Source organism: Oncorhynchus tshawytscha, linkage group LG16 (genome assembly GCF_018296145.1).
Source record: "Oncorhynchus tshawytscha isolate Ot180627B linkage group LG16, Otsh_v2.0, whole genome shotgun sequence".
Taxonomy (NCBI): domain Eukaryota; kingdom Metazoa; phylum Chordata; class Actinopteri; order Salmoniformes; family Salmonidae; genus Oncorhynchus; species Oncorhynchus tshawytscha.
Window position 1 is genome coordinate 17,477,035 of NC_056444.1, and position 19,731 is coordinate 17,496,765.

The window sequence follows — 19,731 nt, forward strand, 5'->3', positions numbered from 1 at the left end:
TCTTTTCTGTTCCGGGGACTAGCAAATCACTGTCAAACTGTATTTTCTGTTCCAGAGAATAGCAAATCACTGTCAAACGGTATTTTCTGTTCCGGAGACTAGCAAATCACTGTCAAAAGGTATTTTCTGTTCCGGGGACTACCAAATCACTGTCAAAAGCTATTGAGGACCACCAATGTTATCAGTGAATGTAACAGATTAAAGGCCTATTATTAACATTGGAAAACATGTTCTGTAAAATTACTTATAATACCGTTAACAATCGCAATTGTTATTATTTTTGGAAGAAAACAAATCTAATAAAAAACTCAGAAGGTCTGTGGACCACAGGTTATAATGCTGAGGCAACCCAGGAGAAAGAGAGGGGGATTCATATTACAAGAGGTATTTGGAGCACTCAGCAGGAGGGCAGGATGGATGGACAGACTATAAGAGTGATAAAAGCAGATAATGGAGCTAGCTAAGTGGAATGTTTGACATTTATGACGGAAAGGGGGAGAGAGAGAAGGAGAGTATGAGAGAGAAGGAGAGAGGGAGGGTGGAGGAGGAGAGAGATGGAATGAGAAAGAGAGGAAGGGTGCAGGAAAGGGAGAGGTGGAATGGGTGAGAGATATTTGAACACAGAGAATCATTTATCTCTCTCTCAGGGGAAAATGCTGAGAATGTTTGTTTGTCTCTCTCGGCTGCTGAGATCGTTTCTGTAAAACGCTGAGTTAGTTTCCTGTATGTATTACTGTATACTGTATAATGGACTTCAGCATTCAATCAGACTGAATACAGGTTGATATATGACGACTGTGTCAATATCCGCACTCTTTAATGTTCTCTATTTCCCCCTCTATCACTGCCTTCTCCTCTTCTGTATTCCTACCTGTCTTTCTTTACCTCACTCTCTCTCTGTCCCTCTCCTCAGGGCTAAGTTGGGGATGCCACAGTTTCTGAGTCCAGAAGCCCAGAGTCTCCTGAGGAACCTTTTCAAACGCAACCCTACTAACAGGCTAGGTAACACAATCTGATCTTAGGTCTGGGTTACGTTTTCCCCCTAATGGTTAAAGGTAGGATTGGGGGAGTTTATATGATCCTAGATCTGTGTTGAAGTGTAACTTCGTGTTCTGATCTCTGTAGGAGCCGGCCCAGACGGAGTGGAAGAGATCAAGAGACACCACTTCTACTGCACCGTAGACTGGAACGTGAGTGATGTGACGTCTCTTCTCACTGCGTTTCAGACGCTGTAGTGTCAGTATATACCATATCATGTGTTCTCTATCTCTGTGTGTAGAAACTGTTCCGTAGAGAGCTCCACCCTCCCTTCAAACCTGCTACAGGACGACCTGACGACACCTTCTATTTCGACCCAGAGTTCACTGCTAAAACACCCAAAGGTACACACACACACACATCTCTCCGTTCCTCCACCTGTCAATTACTCATCATCTGTTGAATTTCAACCGCTTGCTTGTCTTCTGTGTGTAGATTCCCCAGGGGTTCCACCCAGTGCCAACGCCCACCAGCTGTTCCGAGGATTCAGTTTCGTAGCCATAACAACAGAAGAAGAGGCACAACCACTACAGGCTACAATAGTAAAGGTATATATACATACATACATACATACATACATACATACATACATACACACACACACACACACACACACACACACACACACACACACACACACACACACACACACACACACACACACACACACACACACACACACACACACACACACACACACACACACACACACACACACACACACACACACACACACACACACACACACACACACACACACACACACACACACACACACACACACACACACACACACACACACACACACACACACACACACACACACACACACACACACACAGGCCCCATGAAATTTAGGCCACTGCCCTGGACATTCTCTGCCCTGGCTCGATTGCTTCTGCCGAATTTACGGCCCGGCCCTGGCCGAACACGAAATCAGAAATAACTTTCTCTCTGCTCATCTTTGTCTGTCCCCCGCTCTCTCCCTGCGTTGCTCCATGTGCTCTCTGTGTGTGAGTATCCACAGCAACGGCTCCGCTTGGCTGCTCACATGACGAGAGAGACAGAGGCTGAGAGAGCTGTTTGGTAGCTCTAAACTCTGATAAAACTCACGGAATATTATTATTTTCTGTGAAATTATCTCTCCTGTCGACTCTGACAATGTTCTTGTCTTATATTTTCTGAGGTTGATCTTGTATTTTACAAGGTTGAAGCACTTCTGACACCATTTTATCATCATAAGATATGACTGTAGACACTGCGCTGCAGCGCTCCTAACCCTAACTTCTAACACTAGCTCCTAACCCTAACTCCTAACCCTAACTCCTAACCCTAACTCCTAACCCTAGCTCCTAACCCTAACTCCTAACTCCTAACTCCTAACCCTAACTCCTAACTCCTAACCCTAGCTCCTAACCCTAACTCCTAACACTAGCTCCTAACCCTAACTCCTAACTCCTAACTCCTAACTCCTAACCCTAGCTCTTAACCCTAACTCCTAACCCCTAGCTCCTAACCCTAGCTCTTAACCCTAACTCCTAACCCTAGCTCCTAACTCTAGCTCCTAACCCTAACTCCTAACTCCTAACCCTAACCCTAGCTCCTAACCCTAACTCCTAACTCCTAACCCTAGCTCCTAACTCCTAACCCCTAACTCCTAACCCTAGCTCCTAACCCTAACTCCTAACTCCTAACCCTAGCTCCTAACCCTAACTCCAAACCTAATTCTAACCTTAACCCTAATCCCCCTAGAAATAGCATTTGACCTTGTTGGGACCAACAAAATGTCCCCAGTTGGTCAAATGTTTGTTTGTTTACTATTCCTGTGAGGACTTCTGGTCCCCAGAAGTATAGTTTAACACGTCCACACTCACAGTCTTGTTATGTGTAGTTTGACATCTGTGTTGCTCATGTGTTTACGTAGCAGCTGCACAGAAATGTGTCTCAGTTTTCTGAAGCATATGAAATGAAGGAGGATATAGGACTGGGATCATACTCTGTCTGCAAACGCTGCATACACAAGACCACTGGCATGGAGTACGCAGTCAAGGTGAGACACACAGCAGAAAGCATTGATATTGCCCATTGATTGTTAGTATTCAGAGCTATACATACATAAGTGGTCTTGGTTTCAACTCCAACACATTTGTGTGTGTGTGTGTGTGTTGCACCCAGATCATCAGTAAGGCTAAGAGAGACCCAACGGAGGAGGTGGAGATTCTACTGAGATACGGACAACATCCCAACGTCATCACACTAAAGGATGTGAGTCTCACACACACACACACACACACACACACACACACACACACACACACACACACACACACACACACACACACACACACACACACACACACACACACACACAGGTACAGCTATAACCCTGTTGTCTCTGCTGTAGGTGTTTGATGATGGCAGGACAGTGTATCTGGTCACAGAGCTGATGAAGGGAGGAGAGCTGCTGGATAAGATACTGAGGCAGAAGTTCTTCTCAGAGAGAGAAGCTAGTGCTGTCCTATACACCATCACCAAGACTGTTGAATACCTACACGTACAGGGGGTGAGTGTGTTTCATGTGTTTGTGTCGTTCAAGGACTTTGACACATTTCTGAGCCTCAATACTTTCTTTTTACAGCATACCTAGTTCTCATTCAATGTGTCGACGTGGGTGTGATTGACTGATTGGTTGATCATTTACCAGGTGGTGCACAGGGACCTGAAGCCCAGTAATATCCTGTATGTGGATGAGAGTGGGAACGCTGAGTCCATCAGGATCTGTGACTTTGGTTTTGCCAAGCAGCTGAGAGCTGAGAACGGCCTGCTGATGACGCCGTGCTACACAGCTAACTTTGTAGCTCCAGAGGTATGTACCGTGACTCTCTCTCTCTCTCTACCTCTCTCTGATGTTCTCTATGTGTGTGTACCCTCTCATCCACTAATCATACAGTATGTGTTTACTAGGTGTTGAAGAAGCAGGGTTATGACGCTGCCTGTGACATCTGGAGTCTGGGAGTCCTACTCTACACCATGCTGACAGGGTAAGACTGTGTTTGTTTTATATGTGTGAATATGGTTGTTTGTGTATTTGCAATTGTTTACCCTTCTCTCCTTTACTTTCCTCTCCAGGTTCACTCCCTTTGCCAATGGTCTAGAGGACACTCCAGAGGAGATCCTGGCTCGGATCGGTACCGGGAAGTTCTCTCTGACCGGAGGGTACTGGAATTCTGTCTCAGCCGAGGCCAAGGTACACACACACACCGAAGCCAAGGGAATGTTACCAACATTCAAACACGATATTCAATGGGGGATAATGTTGTAATGTTTTTGAACTCTGACCTGTAGGAGCTGGTGTCTAAGATGTTACACGTGGACCCCCACCAGCGTTTGACGGCTGGCCAGGTGTTGCGTCATCCCTGGGTCACACAACGCGACCAGCTGCCCAAATTCACACTCACCAGACAGGATGCTCCACACCTGGTCAAGGTAACACACACTCTGTCCCACTATATTTTGTATTTTTCATATACAGTGATGTGTGTTGCAATATTTTAATGACTTAAAATAAAGTTGGATTTGATTTGTGCAGGGCGCCATGGCAGCAACCTACTCTGCCCTCAACAGGAACGTTCCACCTGTCCTGGACCCTGTGGGATGTTCCACTCTGGCCCAACGGAGGGGGGTGAAGAAACTCACATCCACTGCTCTCTGACCTTTAACCTTTCACCTCGGACTTATAACCTTGCTGGAGGTCTGTTCAGACAGACGGGCAGACCTGGTCCCTCAGGTGACCTGGACAGAACTCTGATGCACCTGGGACCCCTCTGACCCTTCTCTGTTAGGAACTAACCCAGTGGTTTCCCCCCCTGGTGCCAGAGATACAGAGTATGCAGGCTTTAGAACCAGTTAGGGCTAGAACTACAGCCTGTAGCTCTGTTGGACCAGGGCTGGTGGTGACCACTAACATTGTATCGTCTCTCCAGTCTTTGCTTTGTACAATCAGCGTTGCCTCTAGATACTCAAGAGACACGTGTCAGGAACATGAATGTGCTGTATATAGATGTATGTGTGTATGTACTTCTGGGAACATTTGAGAGATACCTGCATATGCATTTAAGACCCAATTTATGATGAACTGTATAACTGTAGCTCTGTGTGTAAACCTTAAGTAGCCTCTTTAGTGACCGAGTCATTACAGGGACAAAACTAGTGATGTCATCAGAGTGAGAGCAAATGGGACCACTGACGATGCCCCCTATATTGAGACAAGCTCCTCCCAGTCAGCCACAACATCCAATCAGAGTGACGGGATTGAGGTCCAATCATGGCTTTGGTTAGGCCAGTCTGGGTACCGCCTACCCTGTCCACACCAACTCAGCTCTACAGACACTAAGGTAAACATTATCCTGGACCAGTGTTAAGCGGTGGTTAGCTGGACAACGAGTCTGTGGCTTGCCCAGTGTGCATGTTGCTGCCTTATACAGTGCCCTCTGTAATTATTATTTTGTCTTCTATTGGCTCTATACTCAATAAATTTGGATTTAAAATCAAACAATGACTGAGGTGAAAGTGAAGACTGTCAGCTTTCATTTGAGAGTATTTTCATCCTTATCCAGGTGAACCGTTTAGAAATTATAGCCCTTTTGTATTGAAAAAAATTCACTTGTGTGCATTTTTTAAATATTTGGTCCCATATTCATAGCACGCCTACATCAAGGTTGTGACTCTACAAATTTGTTGGATGCATTTGTTGTTTGTTTTGGTTGTGTTACAGATTATTTTGTGCCCAATAGAAAATAATGTTAAAGAATGTATTGGGTCATTTTGGAGGGACTTTTATTGTAAATAATAATAGAATGTTTCTGAACACTTCTACATTAATGTGGATGCTACCAATATTACAGATAATCATGAATATATCGTGAGTAATGATGAGTGAGAAAGTCACAGATGCAAAAATATCATACCCACAAGACATGCTAACCTCTCACCATTACAATAACAGGGGAGGTTAGCATGCATAAAAATGCTAACCTCCCCTGTTATTGTAATGGTGAGAGGTTAGCATGTTATATTCTTATTTACAATAAAAGTCCCTCCAAAATGACCCAATACATTCTTTAGCATTAATTTATATTGGGCACAAAATCATCTGAAACAAAACCAAAACAAACAACAAATGTATCCAACAAATGTGTAAAGTCACAACCTTGATGTAGGCATTGCGTGCTAGGAATATGGGACCAAATACTTAACTTCGACTACTTTAATACACACAAGTGAATTTGTCCCAATACTATATACAAAAAGGGTACTATATACAAAAAGTACTGTCAGTTCTAAACGGTTCAACCGATAGGGATGAAAATACCCTCTAAATAAGGCAACAGTCTGCACTTTAACCTCATGGTCATGGTTTGATTTCCCAATAATCCCGGAGGACACTGTATTTCCTGGTTCCGAGGAGCATTTGAATGGATGAAGCTGTGAAGAGACTGAGTCTGGCACTGAACTGAACTGTCAATACTGTACTAGTACAGCACCTCAGGGTTCTGGGAGATGAAATACAATGCATTTTAGAAATCCATTAACTAAGTCATGTAAGCACACAGGTGGGGGTGGGAGAAGCCCTTGGATGTAGAAATATGTGGCTGGAACAGACATGATATTTTCTGATGAATTTAACCTGCTGTCTGGAATGATATGACAGTGTGGAAGTAATCCAGTATGTTACTGTCTGGAATGATATGACAGTTGTGGAGGTAATACAGTATGTTACTGTCTGGAATGATATGACAGTGTGGAAATAATCCAGTATGTTACTGTCTGGAATGATATGACAGTTGTGGAAATAATCCAGTATGTTACTGTCTGGAATGATATGACAGTTGTGGAAGTAATCCAGTATGTTACTGTCTGGAATGATATGACAGTTGTGGAGGTAATACAGTATGTTACTGTCTGGAATGATATGACAGTGTGGAAATAATCCAGTATGTTACTTTCTAGAATGATATGACAGTTGTGGAAATAATCCATTATGTTACTGTCTGGAATGATATGACAGTTGTGGAGGTAATCCAGTATGTTACTGTCTGGAATGATATGACAGTTGTGGAAATAATCCATTATGTTACTGTCTAGAATGATATGACAGTTGTGGAAATAATCCAGTATGTTACTGTCTGGAATGATATGACAGTTGTGGAAATAATCCATTATGTTACTGTCTGGAATGATATGACAGTTGTGGAAATAATCCATTATGTTACTTTCTAGAATGATATGACAGTGTGGAAATAATCCAGTATGTTACTTTCTAGAATGATATGACAGTTGTGGAAATAATCCATTATGTTACTTTCTAGAATGATATGACAGTTGTGGAAGTAATCCAGTATGTTACTGTCTGGAATGATATGACAGTTGTGGAAATAATCCAGTATGTTACTTTCTAGAATGATATGACAGTTGTGGAAATAATCCATTATGTTACTGTCTGGAATGATATGACAGTTGTGGAAATAATCCAGTATGTTACAGTTGTGGAAATTTCAGTATGGAATGATATGACAGTTGTGGAAATAATCCAGTATGTTACTTTCTGGAATGATATGACAGTTGTGGAAATAATCCAGTATGTTACTTTCTGGAATGATATGACAGTTGTGGAAATAATCCAGTATGTTACTGTCTGGGCCTGCTGGCACATGCTGACTTCTTGTCAATCCCTTTAAAGTGCTGTCTGTCTAATAGAATTAAGAAAACTGTAGCTATCAATGACTTGTAGCGGTATTATTGAACTCATGATCTGATCCTGGATCAGTAGTGAACCTCTACCTATTCAATTTCTCTCCCGCTGCTCTTCTGGATGTGTTGTAACACACACGGTCTTTGAGTTTCTGATTGACTGTTAAGTGTTTAGCTGTAAGGTTGTGTGTTTGAGCAGTTTGTATGTTGTTTTGAGAGTAGATGAGATGCATTGCTTCTCTCTTTGGGACGGTTTCCTGGACACAGATTGCACCTTGTCCTGGACTTAAAAGCAATTTCAAGGGAGAATCGGTCCAAGACTAGGCACAATCTATGTCCGGGAAACCAGCCTTTTGTGTCCCAGTCTCTTTCCTCTGTCCCTGTGGAGATACAGTGTCCTTCCATCCATCCTGCTGCTACCGTCTCCTCTCTCTGGTTTTGTATCTCAGTGGAGTCACAGTAGGACTTTGTATTGAACATAATAAACAGGCCTTCAGTACACGACTCTGTGTTTTTCACTGACCAGTAAATAACATAGAAAGGCGTTTTATTCAGAGAGCATGTCAATAGTGTAGAGAACAAAGCATCAGACATTCAGTAATGGAACCAGTCGACATCAAAGTGCTCCTTGTTGGGCAGGGCTACAGTGTCATTCGGGTTCATCTCTATTGGCCAGAGAAAGTTCACTTGGCTTCCTATAGGACCAGAGAGTTGCTACTGCATACATGGAGTGTATTCAGTGAGGTGAAACATTCTTGTTGCAGATAGAAATGTGATAGAGTTGACACTATACCCTATCCTCCATGACAGACAACCCATATGTTTCACAAAGTATTTGTTCTATACAAAACATTTCTATGGCTATGTTGCACCCACTAAACCTACCCATAGTGCTGTACTACTCACCCTGGACTACTGTAGGAAATAAACAAGTGCAGATAAAGAGAAAAGTGCAGAACCAGAAGGAAAAATGGATTAAACCTCAAAGGATCAGGAATGGTCTAATAATACATCTCAACACCAACATTAACTCAGAAGCACTAAATAACATTTTATAAATGTGTGACTATCCCATTTTACGTAAAGATAATTACAGTTAATGTTGTATAAGACAACTCTATAGATTAAACTGAATTCTCTCTATATTAGATTATGGATAGAAGGCTAAATGCACATCATATAGGATATTATGGGGCTTATAAAGGGCTTACAACGTTTTAAAGACACCTGGCCTTCAAGGTAACAGTGACAAACAAATACTGTACATATGGCTCAGTCTTTTCAGTTTCCATCTACGTGAGCTGGTACCTGTGTCTCACTGGGCCGGCTCCAGGGGGCCTGCTCTCACCTGGGGCCAAAGCCAGGCCACTGGTACTTTTCAGCTGGCATTTACATAATGGCTAACTGTGAACTTTAACACCTTCTCACAGAGCAACTGTTTTGATGATGCAGAGGTTGTTGATTCTGCTACTACTGTCATTTCTGCTATTCGCTCTGTATCGATAAAACAGTTAATCTCCTGTAAAAACCAAGTACTAGATGTCTCTATTTAGAGGATTTGATCCCAGTCTCCGTGTTCTCCTGTACAGAAATAGTCACGGATAAAGTTCCCAGGTCAGTTTTTCATGTCAGAGGGAGGGGTATGGTTATGGGACAAAGAGGAGGGGTTAAAGCACAGATTGAGATTCTATTTCTATGGTTATAAGTTCTTCTTTGATGTTTGATGTCTTGGAGATGGGCGTGGTTCTCTTGTAGATGGGAGTGGTTATCTTGTAGATGGGCGTGGTTATCTTGTAAAGAGGCAGGGTTGTTGTGTAGAGGGGCTGTACTATGATTCATTGTATTATCAGGTTTGTTGAGTTTCCCAGACTGCTGGTCTAGCTGCTCCTGGTTTCGTCTGAGAGAGTGGTTTCTCAGGTGGGCAGTGAGGCCCCTCTGGGTCAGCTGGTAGATGCGACACTCATAACAGTAGTAGGGTGTCACGGACAAGTGTCTAACCTGATGTTTTAGGAAGCTGTCGATCGAGTTAAAGGTTTTTCCACACTCCTCACAGTGTGGGACCCTGCCCGGGTGTTCCAAGTCATAGTGCTTTTTAGTTGTGTACTTTCGCAGGATCTCCAGGGAGCAGAAGGAGCAGCGGAACGTCAACTTGTGGACACTGGTATGACAACGAGAGTGCTTGTCAAGGCTAGTTTGGTTTCTGTAGTATATGTTGCAGAGTGGGCAGAAGAATTTCTTCTTATGGCTGGGTTGGTATTGATTCTGCTGCACCTGGGCTGTCAGGTAAGCATCATAAGCCTTCATCTTCTGCTCCTGGGCTCCCTGGGATTTCTGGGCTTTCTGGGCTTTCTGGGCTCCCTGGGATTTCTGGGCTTTCAGGTAAGCATCATAGGCCTTCATCTTCTGCTCCTGGGCTCCCTGGGATTTCTGGATAGTCTCCAAGGCCTTCTTCTTCTTCTTGTCATCCTTTACACGGTGGAAGCGGATGTGAGTCCACAGGGACCTCTTAGTTGTGTAGTGTTTGGGGCAGAGTGGCACTGGGCAGGTGTATTTTGCATCATTGCAGCAGCCGGTCTTGTGCTCCATTAACTCACTTCGGGACTGGAAGGTGTTGCTGCACTGTGGGCAGCGGAACCCTGCCACTCTCTTCTTTCGCTTCTTCTCTTCTTCCTCCACAGTCTGACCTTTCTGTCTCTCCCGCTCTTCCTCCCTCGCCCTCTCTGCAATCATCTTCCACTCATCTTCCTCTGTTTTCTTCCTCTCTTGCTCCCATCTCCACCACTGCGGCCCCGGGAGCTTTTTCCGTCTCCCTTTTTTCACCCACATCCCTTCCATTCTGCCCTCTCCCCTCTCCTCTATCCTCCATCCCTCCTCCTCCTCCTCTCCTAACACATATTCCCTCCATCCCTCCTCCTCCTTCTCCTCCTCCTCTCCTAACACATATTCCCTCCATTCCTCCTCCTCTGGTTTTGAGTTTTCTATCACAAACACCTCCACCTCATGCGCCGTCACATTCATTTTCTCCATCATCCATTCTTTCATTCTGCCCTTTCCCTTCATCCCCTCTTCCCTGTGAATCTCTGTTACCATGGCATCATAACCTCCATCTTGGTGAGAGTGTGAGTATTCCATCCCATACTCTCCTCCCTCTTTCTTCCTTTCTCCTGTGTGTGAGTCTCCTATTTTCAACACTCTAATCTGGTCATAGCTCCCTGCAATGCTCGCATCCTGACCAACATTTTCCTCTTTGATTGAACTAAACGACTTCTTGATTGAACCCAACAAATTGTTTGAGCGATTCACCTGCGAGTCCACCTCCCTGTCCACTGGCTCCTCCTTGATGCCAGTCTTTTTTACTTCCAACATCCCAGTCCCCTTTGCACTCTCAGCGGACACCTGTGAGATGGACAAGAAGTGTTTCATTATTTCATTTAAGTTACAGTGTTTGGGCTACACTTGGTTTAAGAAACTGTAGGCTAGGCCTGGAAGACACATTTTCTATGGCCATAAAGTTTAAGAACATAAAAATACTATAAGAACAAAAAAGATGATTTGATGGTGGTGTGGAGTGGGAAAGGTGAAAGACATTAACTACTTAATTGGCGGCAAATGTTTAAAGCATTGCGCCGCCATCTTCTTTACTATAGGGCAATTCCATGGTAACGGAATTGTGCTGAAACTTAAATTGTTCACTTAAAATGTATGTCACACAAAAACCCATCGATTTCAAAAGTTTAACAAACCATTAAAACTATGCACAAGGACTACTTTTAAAGAAGTACACTGATTTTTACAATAACACATTTACTGGAAGAACTGTCAAGATGCCAAGTTTGGTCAAATCATTTTGGTAAAATCTCGGTAAAATCATTTTGGTAAAAAAAGTTTTTTGTGTGTCCACATTTTCCAAAACTGCCAAATATCTGCTCCAGATTTAGACTGGACCAGACCAAATCTGAACCAATCACAGACGTTTATGTTTCACAAGTTTGTACAGACAAAGTACAGCACTCTAGAGTACAGTACATTAGTGTACTCAAATTTAGTGTGCTCTGTGTACTGTACAATACTCTACTTTTCTTTACTGTACTCTACTGTCCAAATTTGTGAACCCAACTGTCATTTGTGACTACTACGACTTCCCATTGTAGCCAATTCAATTGCCGAAATTCCGTTACTGATTTGGTAACGGATTTCAAGTTCTAATCAATAAAGAAATTCCTAAACAAAATTGATTTCAGTAAAAACACTAACTAATTGATAGGCCTACCTTTTACTTGTTACTTCTGTAAACTTTCACTATTCTTCCTCCTCATGAGGGAGAGAAATTAGAAAATATCTTAGATACAGTATGTGGATTTTTGGTAATGGAATTTCAAGGCACAGCGCAATGTTTCTTAAACTTACAAAAGGCAACATTTCGGCAAGTGTTAATATTAGTTGGCAACGGTCTTTACGTTAACTTATTAACGTATTTTGATGTATTTCTAATACCTTATAAGACTTTTTCTTGCAGATGTTTTCTAAGACCCCTTTTCCATCTGTTTGACCAGAAATCAAAGCCTTTGCTTATTAAAAAATTTGGGATGGAAAATGGTTGAACATTTTAAATATGCCTTAAAGCCCACACCAGTAGAAAGTAGAGGTTGACCGATTAAATCGGGATGGCCGATTAATTAGGGCCGATTTCAAGTTTTAATAACAAATCGGTAATTGGCCTTTTTGGATGCCGATTATGGCCGATTACATTGCAATCCACGAGGAGACTGCGTGGCAGGCTGACCACCTGTTACACGAGTGCAGCATCAAAAGAGCCTTGTGGCTGCAAGGAGCCAAGGTATGTTGCTAGCTAGCATTAAACTTATCAATCAATCTTCACATAATCACTAGTTAACCTAGTAATATCATCATCCATATGTAGTTAACTAGCTTGTCCTGCGTTGCATATAATCAATGTGGTGCCTGTTAATTTATCATCGAATCACAGCTTACTTCAACTTCGCCAAACAGGTGATTATTTAACAAAAGCACATTCGTGAAAAAGAACAATCGTCGCACAAATGTGTCTAACCATAAACATCAATGTCTTTCTTAAAATCAATACAAAGTATATATTTTTTAAACCTGCATATTTAGTTAAAAGAAATTCATGTTAGCAGGCAATATTAACTAGGGAAATTGTGTCACTACTCTTGCATTCAGTGCAAGCAGTCAGGGTATATGCCGCAGTTTGAGCTGCCTGGCTTGTTGAGAACTGTGTGAAGACCATTTCTTCCTAACAAAGACTAATTAATTTGCCAGAATTTTACATAATGACATAACATTGAAGGTTGTGCAATGTAACAGCAATATTTAGACTTAGGTTTGCCACCCTTTTGATAAAATACAGAACGGTTTGAAATGATGCTCTTATTTCTGTGTGTTTATTATGTTAGAATTAAGTCAGAGTTACCTTATCCTATGGATATCTACACAGTTATCAAATTGGCAAGGTGTTGTAAACCTAAACGAAACACAGACCTTATTTGAAGTGAATCTAAAAACATCCTGTGGAATAAATGAATGAATTAACCGCCTTTCAGATTTATTTTGCTGGAAGGTGTCATGGGAATTATGACTCACACTTTGGTAGTCAATTATTACCATGCACATTATTAAAATAGGATTTCCTGCATATAGAAATTACAGTTTTTGTTTTCAACATTCATCATAGATAACTTTATCTCTAGTTTTATGATTCAAACAGTTGAGAGTATGTGTCTCCTAGCAGATACTTCAGTATCCTTGTCACTTCAGAGAGCTGTGCGTGTGTGTGTACAATTATATTAATTTTACAGATGGCAGAGAAAAGCAGAGAACCAGTGTGGGACTATTACATTGAATTGGCACCAGGGAAAGCAAGGTGTCTTATTTGTGATAAAGAGGTCAGCAACGGCTAAATCAAAACATACCACTAACCTGGGGAATCACCTTAACACCCATCCAAAAGCCCATAAGGAATCACCTTAGGAACACCCATCCAAAAGCCCATAAGGAATCACCTTAGGAACACCCATCCTAAAGCCAATAAGGAATCACCTTAGGAACACCCATCCAAAAGCCCATAAGGAAGCAATGATGAAAAAAGCAAATGCAAATTCTTCACAAGGAAAAATGATACAGACACATCAGACATCGCAGGCTACAATCTTACAACTGTTTAATAAACAAGCAAAATGGCCAAGAAGATGGATGAAGCAATTATTGAGATGATTGCCACTGACAACCAGCCATTCACAGTGGTGTCTGATGTTGGTTTTCCGAGGCTGAACCCCGGTACAGGATAAAGATGAAAAATTATACAGTGCAGAAATGCTAGATAAAACACATTAAAAAGAGTTGTGATGAAAGTGAAGAATCTGGTAGCATCAGGGAACGCTCCACACATGGCATTCACAACTGACTGCTGGTCAGGCACTACAGAGTCCCTGATGAGCCTTACTGGACATTTCATTGACAATATTTGGACCAGAAAGCAGGTTGTGCTGAAAGTCAAGACTGTGACTGGATCACAAACAGGAAACTACATCAGAGAGATGTTTTTGACCATGTTGGAATACTGTGAAATCCACACAGAACGTGTAGTGTTGGTCCTCAGGGACAGTGGGGCAAACATGGTGAAAGGTATGAGACTGGCAGAGCTTCCAGACTTCAGCTGCAGTGCACACACCCTACAGCTTGTAATCAATGATGGCCTATCCAGTCAGAGAGCTGTGCTAGACATTATTGTCATGTTGAAGAGCTGTGCATGTCACTTTGACCACTCTGTACTGGCTGTTAGAGCTGATTTGGACATATTTGTTTAAAAGACTGAACATACCGAGCTCCATGTACATTTGTGTAAATATATATATATATTTGTGTAAATATATAACACTGTTTTTGCATTATTTAAACCAAATTGAACATGTTTCATTATTTATTTGAGACTAAATTGATTTTATTAATGTATTATATTAAGTTAAAATAAAAGTGTTCATTCAGTATTGTTGTAATTGTCATTATTACAAATATATATATATTTATAAATTGTCTGATTAATCAGTATCGTTTTTTTTGGTCCTCTAATAAATCGGTATAGGCGTTGAAAAATCATAAAAATCGGTCGACCTCTAGTAGAAAGCCACTTTTTCTAGCTGAAAGACGATGGCCAGATCTTACCCAGGATGCTGCACAACAACTTAGGTTGGGCTTGAAGTGACAAACCCGAACGCCACGCTTCGTGCAAATTCATGCCAATGCCTTATCTTTTCCTATGAAATTATGTGTAAATTATTTTTAGCCTCGGTTTCGTTTCAGGGCTGGGTTTTATTTGAATGGTACCACCCACCAGCATGGCATTGTTTATTAATCATAAACACCAGCAAAGTTTGAGTCGCAACTGAGCTGAGCAATATAATAGATAACCTTTGGCAACTGCAAAGATGATGGATAATTAAGCAATAAATGCAGGAGTGGGTGTGGTATAATTACATTGGTAACCAGTTTATAATATCAATAAGGCACCTCGGGGGTTTGTGGTACATGGCCAATATACCACGGCTAAGGGCTGTTCCTACGCACGGCACAAGGTGGAGTGCCTGGACACAGCCCTTAGCCGTGGTATATTGGCCATGTACCACAAACCCCCGAGGTGCCTTATTGATATTGTAAACTGGTTACCAATATAATTAGAACAGTTAAAATACATAGTCATACCCCTGATATACGGTCTGATATACCAGGCTGTCAGCCAATCAGCATTCAAGGCTCGAACCACCCACACAAAAGTATGTGGACACCCCTTCAAATGAATTGATATGCCTATTTCAGCCACACCCGTTGCTGAAAGGTGTATAAAATCGAGCACACAGCCATGCAATCTCCATAGACAAACATTGGCAGTAAAATGCCTTACTGAAGAGCTCAGACTTTCAACGTGGCACCGTAATAGGATGCCACCTTTCCAACAAGTCAGTTTGTCAAATTTCTGCCTTGCTAGAGCTGCCCCGGTCAACTGTAAGCGCTGTTATTGTGAAGTGGAAACGTCTAGGAGCAACAACGGCTCAACTGCAAAGTGGTAGACCACACAAGTTTACAGGACAGTACCGGAGTGCTGAAGCTCGTAAAAATTGTCTGTCCTCGATTGCAACACTCTACCAAGTTCCAAAATGCCTCTGGAAGCAATGTCAACACAAGAACTGTTCGTCGGGACGTTCATTAAATGGGTTTCCATGGCCGAGCAGCTACACACAAGCCTAAGATCACCATGCGCAATTGGCTGGAGTGGTGTAAAGCTCGCAGCCATTGGACCAGTGGAAACTCATTCTCTGGAGTGATGAATCACGCTTCACCATCTGAATCTGTTGGAGCTAGGAACACAAGCATTTCACTACACCACAATAACATCTGCTAAATATGTGTATGTGACCAATAAAATTTGATTTAGATTTATAAGGAAATCCATCAATTGAAATAAATGCATTAGGCTCTAATCTTTGGATTTCACATGACTGGGAATACAGATATGCATCTGTTTGTCACAGATACCTGTAAAAATGTTTTCAATAGGGCGTGGATCAAAAGAACAGTCAGTATATGGTGTGACCACCATTTACCTCATTCAGAGTCACATCTCCTTCGCATAGAGTTGATCAGGCTGTTGACTGTAGCCTGTGGGATATTTTCCCACTCTTCTTCCATGGCTGTGCAAATTTTCTGGATATTGGCAGGAACTGGAACACGCCCTCACACAAGTTGATTCAGAGCATCCCAAACATGCTTTAATGGGTGACATGTCCAGTGAGTATGCAGGCCATGGAAGAACTGGGACATTTTCAGCTTCAAGGAATTGTGTACAGATGGGGGCTGTGCATTATCATGCTATAACATGAGGTGATGGCGGCGGATAAATGGCACGAACAATGGGCCTCATGATCCCGTCACGGTAATTCTTTGCATTCAAATTGCCATTGATAAAATGCAATTGTGGTCATTGTCCATAGCTTATGTCTGCCCATACCATAACCCCACCATGGGGCACTCTGTTCACAACGTTGACATCAGCAAACCGATCGCCCACACAACGTCATACACGCTGTCTGACATCTGCCCGGGTATAGTTGAAACCGGAATTCATCCGTGAAGAGCACACTTCGCCAGCGTGCCAGTAGCCATCGAAGGTGAGCATTTGCCCACTGAAGTCGGTTATGATGCCGAACTGCAGTCAGGTCAAGACTCTGGTGAGAATGACGAGCATGCAGATGAGCTTCCCTAAAATGTTTTTTTTTTTAGTTTGTGCAGAAATTCTTTGGTTGTGCAAACCAACAGTTTCATCAGTTGTCAGCGTGGCTGGTCTCAGACGATGCTGCAGGTGAAGAAGCCAGATGTGGAGGTCCTGGGCTGGAGCGGTTTCACATGGTCTGCGGTTGTGAGGCCGGTTGGACGTACTGCCAAATTCTCTAAAACAATGTTGGAGGTGGCTTATGGTAGAGAAATTAACATTACATTCTCTGGCAACAGCTCTGGTGGACATTCCTGCACTCAGTATACCAATTGCACACCCCTCAAAACTTGAGACATCTGTGGCATTGTGTTGTGTGACAAAACTGCAAATTTGAGTGGCCTTTTAATGTCCCCAGCACAAGGTGCACCTGTGTAAATATCATGCTGTTTAATCAGCTTCTTGATATTCCACATCGGTCAGGTGGATGGATTATTTTGGCAAAGGAGAAATGCTCACTAACAGGGGTGTAAGCAAATTTGTGCTCAAAATTTGAGATAAATCCACTTTTTGTGAGTATAGAACATTTCTGGGAACTTTTATTTCAGCTCATGAAACATGGGACCAACACTTCACATGTTGTGTTTCTATTTCTGTTTAGTGAATAATGAAAAGGCACCCGTGAAAGATTATGCTTTGTGTCCGATGCGCTCAAGGTGTTACATAGAATTTGCGGCGTACATCATGAGCAAAGTCATTGTAGCCTGTCATTTCACTTCCCCTAGCTGTGAGAACCATGGCCTCACGAGCCTACCAAAGGTTGCACAGTGCCCATTACAATGTAGAAAAATGTGTCTAGTCCGAAAGGTTCAGGCTATCCATATTACCAGAGCTTCATCTTATTCTTTCTATGGAGAATTTGCGGCGGCAATCTATGGAAGATGGCAATAGATGGCAAAGCCCAAGATAGTGGTTTCCCCTATCCATCTGTGGCAAAGTTCTCTACATGCTTATGACAAATCCACCTCCAGAACCAGCAATAGCCAAGCTGGCTGCATGCGTCATTTTTTCGGAGATAGAATCTAAAAGACAATTTCCACTTATAGGACTGGAATTACGTGGAAATAGTGTCAGCTTTGCTCTCTGGTGGGGGCCTATCCTTTGAACTTCACATGTTAGTGCTCATGGGTCCTTGTACATGGAAAAGATCTATAACCTTTTCAGCATACTCTCTTGATTAAAGATGCACTCCGGGATCTTAAGCACAACAAATTCGTAACACATTGCACTAATTGGATTCATAACAGATCACACTAATGAAAAAAAATCATATGATATCATACAAATGACAAAATTCTTAACATATCACACAAATGGATGACGTTATATGCAAAAAGCAGGGCCAATTTTGCCTTATGAGCACCACTTTAAAAACTACTAGCTGAAATTATACAAAAATTTGAGAGTGCATCTTTAACTTATTCGCCTATAGTATACAATCTTTAATTAACTTACCAGCCTATAATATACTGTCTTTGATTAATTTACTAGCATATAGTATTCTTACTAGCCTATAGTAGATTGTCTGATTAACTTACTAGCCTGTAGAATACTGTATTTGATGCAGTAGCCTACACAAGTTTAGGTTGGATCCAATGTTACATTAGTTAAGTTTCATAAAACACATACAGATTTACAAAGTTGTAGGCTAGCCTCTTAGCGCAAATATACTCACTGTGTGTTGCCGATACGCCGATGTTTTATCAGTGGAATAAATCGTTGGGACTGCGTCAAGATTTAATATTAACCTCGTGGTGAAACCGAGATCAAGTTTTGTGAAGCACTCTTCTGTAAAGTGGTCGCCACATAAACGGGACACAACTGGAATATTCTCTCCCGAGTTGCTTTCATTAATAAACTGTAGCCACTGTTGACGTCTCTGTGGTTCCTCTGGTAAACTGTAATGAATAATTGCGTCCGATTTATTGGCGCATCCTCTAACAATGCATCTATGGATTTCCATTTGGTGCTTTTCTTTAGCCAGTTATTTTCTCATGAAACAGAGCCAAATTTGATATACCTTTTAGCTACTCATTTTGTCGTCACCACTGACCCAGATTGTTGTGCTCTTTGCTAGCCAACTGTTAGCAACAACAACCAAGTTAGCATTGTGGCTAAGCTGTCTACAGTGTTAAGTCAATAATTAATATCCACACGTGGACTTTACACATTCTATCTGTCTATGCCGTTTGAACAGTGGTGAATATGTGTACAATCAGATTTTTCAGGTACTAAAATGCTAATTAATGGATTGCAAAAATAGCTAGGAGGTTGCAACTTCTTATGTTTTTGTAACAGAATAGGCGCACGGTCGCCACCTACTGTAGTGGAGTGTTTCTACTGAACGACCATTTACTTGAGGAGGCTATATTATTTTCCTCAAATGTATTAATACATAAAATGTATATTGAATTGATTGGCTTGATTATTCTAAACACGTACACAGTTTCAGCGTATGAATATGTTAAAATATTAGTAAAATACATTCCATATATGTTTCCACTGTGTCTGATACATTCACATTGCCAAGAAAGTTCGCCCATTCTACATTTACACATATATTTTCAAATTAACATAATACAATGTAAACGTGTACTATTATTGCCCCTTCCGAAACTGATATAATCAAAGAAAGACAGTAG

The 19,731-nt window shown here is 41.9% G+C and overlaps 2 protein-coding genes across 2 annotated transcripts in view; one reads left to right on the forward strand and one right to left on the reverse strand.

Moving 5' to 3' along the window:
* The window catches only part of LOC112216494 (ribosomal protein S6 kinase alpha-3-like), a 31,005-nt gene extending 25,227 nt beyond the window's left edge, over nt 1-5,778 (forward strand). The window contains exons 11-22 of the mRNA XM_042298886.1: nt 914-1,002; nt 1,126-1,190; nt 1,280-1,382; nt 1,474-1,586; nt 2,963-3,088; nt 3,214-3,303; nt 3,443-3,601; nt 3,743-3,904; nt 4,003-4,079; nt 4,168-4,285; nt 4,384-4,524; nt 4,628-5,778. Coding sequence (XP_042154820.1) covers nt 914-1,002; nt 1,126-1,190; nt 1,280-1,382; nt 1,474-1,586; nt 2,963-3,088; nt 3,214-3,303; nt 3,443-3,601; nt 3,743-3,904; nt 4,003-4,079; nt 4,168-4,285; nt 4,384-4,524; nt 4,628-4,750 — 1,366 coding nt within the window. The 3' untranslated portion in view covers nt 4,751-5,778. The remainder of the gene's footprint in view (nt 1-913; nt 1,003-1,125; nt 1,191-1,279; nt 1,383-1,473; nt 1,587-2,962; nt 3,089-3,213; nt 3,304-3,442; nt 3,602-3,742; nt 3,905-4,002; nt 4,080-4,167; nt 4,286-4,383; nt 4,525-4,627) is intronic.
* Nucleotides 5,779-7,963: 2,185 nt separating this feature from the next.
* LOC121839593 (zinc finger protein 354A-like) lies at nt 7,964-19,370 on the reverse strand. Its single transcript, XM_042298887.1, has 2 exons — nt 18,765-19,370; nt 7,964-11,184 (listed from the first exon to the last, which is right to left on the reverse strand). The coding sequence occupies exons 1-2, from the start codon at nt 19,050-19,052 to the stop codon at nt 9,412-9,414; spliced, it is 2,061 nt and encodes a 686-aa protein (XP_042154821.1). The 5' UTR covers nt 19,053-19,370; the 3' UTR covers nt 7,964-9,411.
* Between the last annotated feature and the right edge of the window lie 361 nt (nt 19,371-19,731).